The 10672-nt window shown below is 36.5% G+C and overlaps 3 protein-coding genes across 4 annotated transcripts; 2 read left to right on the top strand and 1 right to left on the bottom strand.

Moving 5' to 3' along the window:
• The first annotated feature begins 207 nt into the window (after positions 1 to 207).
• Positions 208 to 1601, top strand: LOC107023670 (uncharacterized protein At4g14100-like). Its single transcript, XM_015224431.2, has 2 exons — positions 208 to 812; positions 1178 to 1601. Exons 1-2 carry the CDS (start codon positions 344 to 346, stop codon positions 1357 to 1359), a joined length of 651 nt encoding a protein of 216 aa, XP_015079917.1. The 5' UTR covers positions 208 to 343; the 3' UTR covers positions 1360 to 1601.
• Positions 1602 to 3373: 1772 nt separating this feature from the next.
• On the top strand, positions 3374 to 6841 carry LOC107023802 (chromophore lyase CRL, chloroplastic). 2 transcript variants are annotated; one of them, XM_015224610.2, is made up of 9 exons: positions 3374 to 3756; positions 3858 to 3907; positions 4669 to 4729; positions 4822 to 4857; positions 5070 to 5120; positions 5672 to 5764; positions 6048 to 6152; positions 6262 to 6357; positions 6487 to 6841. In XM_015224610.2, the coding sequence occupies exons 1-9, from the start codon at positions 3559 to 3561 to the stop codon at positions 6622 to 6624; spliced, it is 828 nt and encodes a 275-aa protein (XP_015080096.1). In that variant the 5' UTR covers positions 3374 to 3558; the 3' UTR covers positions 6625 to 6841. The 2 variants fall into 2 exon arrangements, with proteins under 2 accessions (XP_015080096.1, XP_015080097.1); XM_015224611.2 differs by having other exon boundaries at positions 3395 to 3756; positions 6265 to 6357; positions 6487 to 6760.
• A 518-nt stretch (positions 6842 to 7359) lies between these two features.
• Positions 7360 to 10672, bottom strand: LOC107021047 (probable beta-1,4-xylosyltransferase IRX10L). Its single transcript, XM_015221620.2, has 4 exons — positions 10094 to 10672; positions 8817 to 9205; positions 8388 to 8629; positions 7360 to 8146 (listed from the first exon to the last, which is right to left on the bottom strand). Exons 1-4 carry the CDS (start codon positions 10197 to 10199, stop codon positions 7633 to 7635), a joined length of 1251 nt encoding a protein of 416 aa, XP_015077106.1. The 5' UTR covers positions 10200 to 10672; the 3' UTR covers positions 7360 to 7632.

The raw sequence follows: 10672 nt of genomic DNA on the forward strand, positions 1-10672 counted from the left end.
GATTTCTTTGACCAATATATATTTTTATTTTTTCCCGAAGAGAATTCACAGACACTATCCTTTGTGCATTGAATAAACCTGCTCCTGTGCAATAACTTACAGACCACACAAAATATGTAAATTGTACTAGATAAGCTCGGTGCTGACACTTTCGGGAAACTAGGAATATAATTTACCGCACCAATTCGGTCATCCATATAGGTACCAATAAATTACCATGTTTATTTTTTGAGTGTGACATACACCTTATCTACTTCATTGTTGTGTGTTGTATGGTCCACATATTCCCTTCTGAGTTTCGATACACTTCATTACTGATTTCTGACTGAGAAACAAGAACAAAATGTATTTTCCAATCAACGTCATCTTCCTGTTCACTTTATCCCCTTTCTGGGTTCCTTCAATAGCATTGAAATTAGATTCAACAGACCCAGTTCCATCACCATGGCCGCACCAGTTCCATGCAACTACCATCATGAACTACACAGGAGGTCTCAGGAAAGTGGATCTCTGGTACGATTGGCCTAACAAAAGGTACTTGCATATAAACCAATACCAATTGGGGGAAAAATTGTACGACGTTGAATGGCAGAACGGCACTTCATTTTACTTCACTTTGGATTCTACCCAGGAATGCATAGTCAAGCATTTCCCTGTGGGGATTTTGAGACCTAATTGGCTTGAAGGTGCGAATTATTTGGGCCAGAGGTATAAAGATGGATTTCTCTGTAATGTTTGGGAGAAGATTGATTTCCTACACTATTATGAAGATGTTGCTACCCAGATACCTGTTTATTGGCATTTTTATGATGGTACGTATGCTTTTATTATATGATTTTGAGCAATTCCTGTTAATATTCTAATTGAGTTAGACTGCTGATTCATTTAATTATATACATCAAAATTCCATATTCTTAAAAAAAAATCAATCAGTATTTTTGCATACTCGTGTTTCGAATTTGGTTTTGGGGTTTGCTGGTTGTTAGAACACATTGGTGAAAGGATTTAAAATGTATGATGTATCTGTTTATATAGTTTTTGGGTACATGAACAATACTCGTTTCATGAGCTAGCGTTTTGTGTTAAGTTTAAACTTTAAAAGCCGTTCCTTTTTTCAGCCTCTCTAGATCTGCGCATGTTAATTTTTTGCTGGATATATATTTGTGAAATAATGCAGGATTGATCGAACATATTATAACTTTTGAGGTGGGGAAAGTGCTGGAGGATTCTAAGTGGCAAGCCCCCGCTTACTGCTTCAAGGAGATAGAGAAAGGAAAGATAACATTGCAAGATCAAAAAGTTGAAGACCACTCACTTCTTGCTTCGTTTCATGACAGAAGATTTAAAAGTGACAAATGAACGAAGATGTATGACAAAAATTTACCTACTGCTACTTGAATATGCCCATGTTTTGAGTTTGTAATGCTAATAGTTTGGGCCAAATACATACACATTCCTTTTAACTTGCACTTTCATATGGCATGACATTTCAGTGACTGGTCTGTATGTGTTAGATACACACTGCACAAAATATTATTTCAAACTTGTATTTGTTTGTAATCTAGAAGAATATTATAAGGGAGTGGAAGTTTGGAGGTGAATGGTTAAGGTGAAGACAAGGCAATGAGCGTTTAAGCTATCTGTATATATTTAGTAAAAATTCAAAATCACCAATTCCCAAAGTTGCTTCCTCCGTCCCATAATAGATGAACACTACAAGGTAATTAAGAAATTATTATTGAATTGATCAACTTTACTATTTTACCCTTTTGTACATATTAATTAGCTTTTTAGAAAAAAAATTATATCTTTAAAATTTGTTTAAACTTTCAACGGCCGTATTAATTTTAGAGGCAGAATGAAAAAAATTATCAATGTTATCTTGATTTAATAAGATATAAATTAGGCCACAAACTACAAATTACTTAATATTTCATAATCCAACCCAAACTAATTCAGGAAAAATTCATTCGTTCAAAACGAATTACAGCTTAGGCCAAATTTCCCTTCACCCCTTTAATTTAGGCAAATTATATTTCGTTTATTTCTGGGTAGGATTTCCTAATTTTTGGACTTTACTGAACCTTTTTCCTTTCTCTTATACAATCCCCACTAAACTAATAGCTTATGTTTGGTTTTTTAAAAAATCAGTTTTTGTAGAACTAAAATATTGCAAAAAAATCTTTTTGAGCCAAACATCATCTTCTTCCCAAATGTCTGGAATCAAGTTTAAAAGAGGAAAGGATGTTCAATTATATAATTTTGGGTCTTTAGAAATAGTTCAATTGGTGTATCCCTTATAAAAGTCACCATTTTGTTTTAGAGATCTAGAATAACTTTATTTCGCTTTCCTATCAAACAAACACAGAAATACCACAATAATATGACCAAGAAATCTAAATTATCAGTTGGGTGTCTATGTAAAGAGGCGAATATTTTTAAAGGAAAATTGTATATAATAGCAAACTAATAATCTAAAATAAATAGAGTAGCTAGGGTTTGATTTAATTGTGCTCCATAGCAAACGTTTGCAAAAAATTGTCAGGCGCCTCTCTCCCAAATATCTCGCTCGTCACTCTCCTCCAATCTCTCGCACGCTTCCTCACTTTTTATACAAACACAAGTGTATAAAAATTGTTTCTAATTGTATAAAGCAGAGAAAATTGTATAAATACATCTATTTTTGTTCCCCTCTCTCCCCTCTTCCAGATCTCGCTTGCCACTCTCCCAAATCTCGATCGCCACCCTCGCCTTTCTCACTTATACAAACAGAAGCGAAATGTATAAATTACGTTTCTGTTTGTATAAAGAGTGAGAAAATTGTATATACGCATGCAAGTACATATATTTTCGTCCTATACACTTATAATTATACAATAAAAATATTCCCCTGCCCAGTTTTTTTTTGCCTTTCTCTCTTTCTCGTTTTATACAATTCGATTCAATTGTATATTCCTTGTCAAGTCTCTTTTATTTTTTCTCTTTCTTATTTTATAGAAATTCAAATTGTATACAATCGTTCTATACACTTATAATAATGCAATTCGTTTTATACACTTTGTTTTTATACAGTTCTCTACCCAAGTGTCTTTCTCTTTCTTGTTTTATTATACAATTTGCTTCAACTGTATATGTATAGCGAATTATACAGTTTCTATGTTTGCTATGGAGCGCAATTATGCAAAATTTGCTATAGCATACAAATACAAATTTTTTATTTGCTATACGTGAAAGTTGCCCTATTTTTAATTAGTTTGCTTAGTTTTTTCAATATTTTTAGTAAAATGTTCATTTGATGTAGTAAAGTGGGCCTTTGAGGTTGGGCTGATATGGGCTTCAGCCCAGTGTAAGATTCTACTATCCAAAGTCGTTTTGTATCGTCGCATCTGAAAAAACAAGTGGTGGTAATTGATCGGACGGCGTGAGGCAAAGTTTATACAAATTACTCCATTTTCAGTAGTACAGATTTTGCAGAAAGCTGAGAAGCACAAGCTAAGATGATTTATCTGTTAAATAAACTGCTGTTGAAGAGTCCACTTTAAGTATTAAAGCGCCGGCATGTGTACGGGCTCGGACTCGGGTTTGGGTTCGGATTCTAAGTCGGATCCCGACTCAAACGGGTGGAGCCGAGCTCGTGGAGCGGTTCTCAAGTCGTTGGTGCTCGTCGGAGGAGCCTTATTGCTCCGGCGGCTAACTAAGTCGACTACACGTTGGGACCATGCTCGAATTGTCGCAGAGTCACTTAACGGTGAAAAGGTACTTTTTTTTTGCGACCTACTGCTTTCTATCTCTGCTATCTTTTGGGTCTCTAGAACTGTGCAAGTGATAATAAATGATATTTTTGAGTTCTGTTGTAGTTTTCAAAGGAGCAAGCTGCTAGGGATCCTGATAATTATTTTAATTTCAGGTATTACATTCTTCGTTTGAAGTTATTACTGTTTCCTCTTTTGATTTTGGATTTGTGTTAGAAATGGTTGCTGCCAAATTTGCTTGTGTGAGTTTTGCATAGCCGATTTCCAGCTGTATAATAGCTAAGTAGTGTTGAATCTTATTTACTTCAGTTTCATGATTGGAGATTGGCTCGAATGGAGCTGATTGAGTAACTAACCTTCAACTGGTCTGTAATGAGGCTTAGTGGATTTTATTATTGGAGGTGTACAGTAGAAGTGGATTTTATTAAATGTTGATATTTTGGCACTTTTGTATGTTGTTACTCGATTGGCCTGCAAAGTTACAAACCTTTCTTTTTGAGAGATGTAGTGTTTAGGCTAGCTTGTGTGCGGCTCAACTAATTCCATGGGGTACCTCCCACCAGCACATGTAACGAGTGACTCTATCCATCAAAGCTTCAATAGATTGGAAAAGATTACCTAGTGGTTTTGCTTCTGTTAGGATTTGAACTTGAGACGTCATGATTGTCAACCCACTTCTTTGATCACTTCTAGGTCACACCCTTGGTTGTGGAAGTCACAAACTTTAGGATGCATACCTTTCATAATTTGGATATCAATCTTCGAATGATCCCTTCAGGCATGTGAGTGTGCTTCTCTCCAGGAGCTTTGCTTCTAGGCTCTAGCATATGGTCATCTCTTGATGTAGAAAAGACACGGTGAAAGTTTTTTTATTTGAAAATTTTCTTTTATTCACCTTTCATATTTTCATGTCTAGATGGCTTTCATGTCCTGCTGCAGACATGGTAGATGGCTCTAAGGTTTTATATTTTGAGCAGGTAAGTATCTCTATATCTCGATTTGTTTGTTTCATGCTCCAGGTTTGAACCAAGAATGATCAGTTTACGATGGATCTAATTTTGTTTTGTAGGCATTTTGGCGAACACCACACAAACCCTTTAGACAGGTGAGTGAAATCCAATAATTTTTTGTTTGTTCTTGACATTTCTATCTGTGATATTATAGACCTGATAGCTCTAGTCCAGTTTTTCTGTCTGGTTTGCTTTGATTGCTGAAACATACATAATCCCATAAGATGGCAGAAGTTTTTAATTTGATTTGTTGCTCTTATAGCTGAGAGAACTTCAGTACTTAAATTCTAACAGAACTCTTTTGCAGAGATTTTTCATGGTCAAGCCTTGTGCAAAGGAGTTGAAATGTGATGTTGAGGTTGGTCCAAATTCATATTTCTGTGACTAAACTTTGCTCTGCATTCTACTCCCCTTGCTAAGCCTCTTCACACTTATGTTTGGCATGAGCAGCATAAATTTAAAACACTTACTTTAGTGTAGAACCATCATCCTTTATTGTTGCATCATGTAGTATAATATGATTGGGTACAATTCTACTTCACTTACAGCTTGTTCGCTTGAATAATTACTCATTCTAATTTATTGTTGGTGGGTGTGGGTGAGGAGGATTATCAGGAGTCTGAATAGTAGCATGAAGGTATGATCATGGTCTTCTGGTTGATAGGAAAATATTCTTTCTGCACTGACTGTAATGGGAATAATACACCTTCCCTACATGGTTGCCTGGTGTTCATGCAGCTGAATTCTAGAATTCCTGTAACTCTCCTGCAGTTTCCCTTTTTTTGGGTGTGTGTGTGTGGGGGGGGGGGGGTAACCCAGTGATGGAAAACAAGCACTGGTAATAATATTGCAGCCTTTAATTCCATTATCAGTTCCTAATAATATTTCTTTATCTTCCTGTACAACTAGTTAAGCACATATGCTATCAGAGATGCAGAGGAGTACAAGAACTTTTGTGATCGCCCTAGGGATCAGCGTCCACAACCCGAAGAAGTTATTGGGGTAAATATTCAAATACATTAAGATTGAATCTATTGTTTATATTTTACATTTGAGTATAGACTCAGTCTTTACCTTTGTAAGATGCGTTCTCTCTTATGTCATATCTCTGTTGCTTAAATAAATCAAGTCTACCATGACAAACTGTTTAATAAATTCTTAGTTTGGTAAATACTTCATAGAAGTTTGATTGTTATGGAAATAAAACTGTTAGAACATACAGTAACCTGGAGGAAACATTTAGGAATTTGCTGGAAAGTCAGTTTAGCTCTATCGTTATGTGCAGGACATTGCTGAACATTTGACTACCATTCATCTAAAGCGCTGTGAGCGTGGGAAACGGTGCTTGTATGAAGGTTCAACACCTGCAGATGGATTTCCTAATTCATGGGTATTTCCCTAAGTTTTTCATTAATCTTAGTGGTGAGATCCATATCATGATAGCTTTTGATGTTTTCTCCTTTCCTATTAAGTTTTGGAAGTTTATTTTGCCCATGTAGCAGAATGGTGCGACATACTGTACCTCAGAACTTGCTGTGTTAAAGAATAATGAGATACATGCCTGGGATAGAGGCTTTGATGATGATGGCAATCAAGTTAGTTCCATATGCTATGTACTTGTTTTTTCCTTAAAAGTTATAACCTGTCTTGTGTATCTTGTCTCGATTATATATCCATTTATTTGAAACCTCTGACAAGGCTTGTTTGCCTTCCAAATGTTGCAGGTTTGGGGTGTAAAAGGAGGTCCTTATGAATTCAAGCCTGCTCCTTCTTCAAGTTTTAACGATGTGCTAAATCCTTTGAGTTTTGCTTCACAACCCCTGGGGAAAAGAATAGAAGGCTCATTTGTCCTCCAGGAATGATTTCTTGTTATATAATCCCCCCCCCCCCAACTGCCCACATCTTGTAAATCATAAGTCATAACTCAATTAGTATTATTTAAATTATAGTAAATCATAAGGTGTTTTATATTTCAAAGCTTACTGTTTTCTGATGATAGTTCTGATCTTTCTCTGAGAATGCCTGAAAGAATTTTGCAGAAACGGTAATCACCCCTTGAATTAAGATTGATGTTTGTCATGTATGACTGATATAGTGTTATTGAGAGAATTTGGGATCAATAGGTCTTGTCACTGCGGCATGTCAATTTGGTACTACAAAATTTGAACTGCCGCATCTTTGGCTCTGTAAAAGTGGATTTCTACAGAAGGAAAAGATAACAATAACCAATTGCTAGATTCATAATGGGTCATTTGATGTCTCTCTTCTGCTGTGTCCTTAATTTTTTGTGGGTGCATTCCTGCCTTTGTCTAGAACTGTGCAGTTGCCCATCAACCAATTGGTATCTTAAAAGTTGGCAGAAATGTCAAATTTAAAACACTCATGCTTCAACAATTCAATTGTACAAGGGGACATCCTGTTTGGAAAAATATTACTAGCATTCAGTGTTTACGTTCAATCAATGAGTGCAAGACAATCCAACACAGCGCCCAAACAGAAGGCACTCAGATCCACCTAAATCGTTGCGATTATCATGGATGAAAATGCTGTGATGGATGATAATAAAACATAAAAAGGTGGGAAAGCAGGGATCGACATAAGCTTGTAACTAAGAATGCTTAGATGCTGAAATAACCTTGTATGTTGAAGCAACACAAAAGCTGAATAAAATTTTGACAATGTCCTAATATCACAAGGACACGAATAGGCAAGTGAACATACCCATATCTCTAATGCAGAACCCTACTGATCCAAAAATGAACATGGACTACATGGTTAAAATTTACAACTCAGATGAATTAAGCAAGCTTGGCACAGAAGAAGGTTTTGGCGCCAAACAGAAGAGTGGAATCATCACCAAGAGCCAGCCTCTACCAAGGTTTGAGGTCACCAACTGGACCAGCAGTCCAGTTTAAGGACTTCTCCCCCGGCTTCAAGTAATTGGTCTTGTCATGTGGCAGTTTCCGTGCAAGTCCATTCAAAATCTGATGAAAAGCATCACCTGATTGAGCAGGTGTTGGAAACAACATTGCCTGCTTCATTGAAGGATTGGCAAGCAGTCTCTGCTTCCTCAATATTTCTTCTGGTCGAATAGAAGTGAGAATGGTGTCCAAATTTGGAACATCTTTCTCTGCCACAAACACGCCTATATCTTCCCAGGGGATTGCGTCAGCAAATGGCAAGACAATGTCATCTGCTATAATAACAGGGATGCATCCAAATATAACTGCTTCAACCAATCTTGGACTCCATGGTGCCCATCCTAGAGGGCACAAGCAAAAGATGGCTCGCTGCATGTCTTCATAGTAAGTAGTTGGATGCTCAGTAGAAATATCAAAGAGAGGATTGTTTTTAAAGTTCTCCCACACTGCTGCTCGGGCACCTCTGAAGTGAGAAATAAACATAGTTAGTTATTTTGTCTTTCCACGTCTCGGAGATCAGTGGTGAGTAGACTAAATGAGAAAATTATTTGTCAACTTCTACAGTCATCATTTATTTAAATAATCTTCATTCATTCCCAGAATCACAATGAATAAATCAATTAACTAAGCATCAATACTAGGGCCTTTTGATAAGTAGCTTTAGTGTAAAAAACAAGTGATTTATTCATGAGTCATGGGTATACCTAGCATAGTAACCACCCTCTGGATCATTTCCAACATCATAAAACAAGCCTCGGAAATAAACAAAGATAGACCGGGGAGTATCTGGAGGGATCAAGTGGGACTGCATTTTCTGTGGGGGAGCATATGGAGGAATTGTAATTGAGCCATCCTTCAAACAAACATGATTTCGTTGTCCAAAAGTTTGAACCAAGGTAGCATGTTGGAGCAATGGAAGAATTCCCCTCTCAATAGCTTTTTCTTCCTGCAATCGCGCAAAACCAGTGTAACCAAAACATCTTTAACACCCTTGACAGAAATGACTGAAATCGAGTTGAAAATGACAAAACTGATAATCATGAACCTAAGGGATATTTGTTGGTAACCTTTCCGTGGGTTCTATCCAATTATGTGAGTGTGTGTGTATGATAGAAAGAGAGAGAGATTCTCACTTGATAGTGAAAACAAGCACCAAAATCATGTGGCACAATAAAGAAGTGATCAGCTCCCTCTGTCCTATTCCAGTAAGGCCAGTTAGAAGAAATAAGTTGTATTGCACTCCTCATCATACGTGGTGACTTGAAGGGTAAAGGAAGGCCATTTGGTGTAAGGTCACAAGTACTGTAAACAGGGGTGTAGAACCAATCTGCTTCCTCGGGATTAAAGGTTCGAACAGCGCTAGATAATAGGAAACGATGCATAAAGATTTCAGCAGCAAACATGTGGTTGAGGCATCGCTGGTCTTTCTGCAGAATTTTCTTGTTATATTTGCTAGGAAGCTCATACACAAAAACTTTTAATCTCCCAACTGGATTATCTTCCAAGACATCACCCGCACTTCCTGAATTTTGGAAATAGAAGGAAAACTAAGAAGTTAATACTTAGTGTTGTAAGCAAGTATCCAAATCATTATAGGCTAAAACCATTTAAACAAGTTAAAAGATGATGTTTATATGCTCAGAAGAATTTGGAACTCTGTTCTATTGAGAGTCTCAAAATACCCCTTGGAAATTTATGACTAACCTTAAAACATCTAAATTACACCTAAATACCTCATTTTTATACAGGGTTAGCTCTAAGGTGAGCACAGTTGTTATAATTGAGACTATAATGATTCCTCATAGGAATGATCTTACGGGTTAACCACTACTATATCCCTATAGAACTTAGAATACATTAATGAAGCCAGCTGAAGTCGTCAATAATATTGGAGCCTTTAAACAAAAGTCTTACACAGGAATGAAAGCTAATATCGTCAATCTCACTAACATGAATTTTCAATAGTGCCTCTAAGACCAGATACTTGTAACCTCCTACATTGCCTAAGTTTCCCCAAAACACATCCATTTCAGAGCAGGAACCAGCTGAATCTGGACATATTTAATGAAAACATAAAGTCCAAAAGAAATTCATACAAGTATGAAGTATCCAATACAAGAAAAACCTAATTTACTATAACAAATAAGTATTCCCATCTCAGTAACAACGTGCGTTGCACGGACTCTTCACTTTCGATGCTAGACCCGTCCACATTATTGAAGAGTCCGAGCAACATAGGTAAAAACAACAACAACATAATCCAACGAGTGGATTCTGGCGAGGGTAAGAGAGATTGTTTTTGATAGACCCTAAACCCTCGGCTCAAAAAGTATTCTCATCTCAGTAAGACATGAAATTACACATAATTCCAAGCTAAACCACAACAGTTAGCATCCAAAAGAAAATGTACCTGATATTCTCTCAGTATGTTCAGACCTATGAAATTTCAAGCCTTCAATTTTCAACAACAAAGCCAGATAAAGAAGAACAAAAATACCCAAAGTCCAACTCATCATTTTCTGTTATCTCCCTGTACAGAAAACAATAAACACTCTAAAATGGCTCAAAACAACAAAAGAAGACCAGATATTTAATGGGTATGCCCCAATAACAAAGAAAGTTTGGAAATTTGTTATTATAATAATGGGTAGGAGGAATCAACAGTTAGAATGTCATTAGCTGGGGTAGTTGTTAGTAGTATTTTCTTGCTACTGGGGCTCTTTCAAAGACAGCTAAGAAGAGAGAAGTAAAAAAAAAATGAAATCTTGGTGATTCTTGTATAGACTATAGAGTGAGAAGAACAAAGATTGATAGGGAAATGGGGTTTGTAAGAATTTGCTTCAAGAAACAAAGAAGGAGGAGAAAAGGGGGGATTTGGTTTGGATGTCAATTTTCAAGCAACTGCTAAATTTACTTTCTTGAAAAACTTTAGCAATATTATATTGGATGTATCATGTACAAGCACTGATGCACTGGAATTGTATAAAAG

This window comes from Solanum pennellii, chromosome 6, assembly GCF_001406875.1.
Source record: "Solanum pennellii chromosome 6, SPENNV200".
NCBI lineage: Eukaryota > Viridiplantae > Streptophyta > Magnoliopsida > Solanales > Solanaceae > Solanum > Solanum pennellii.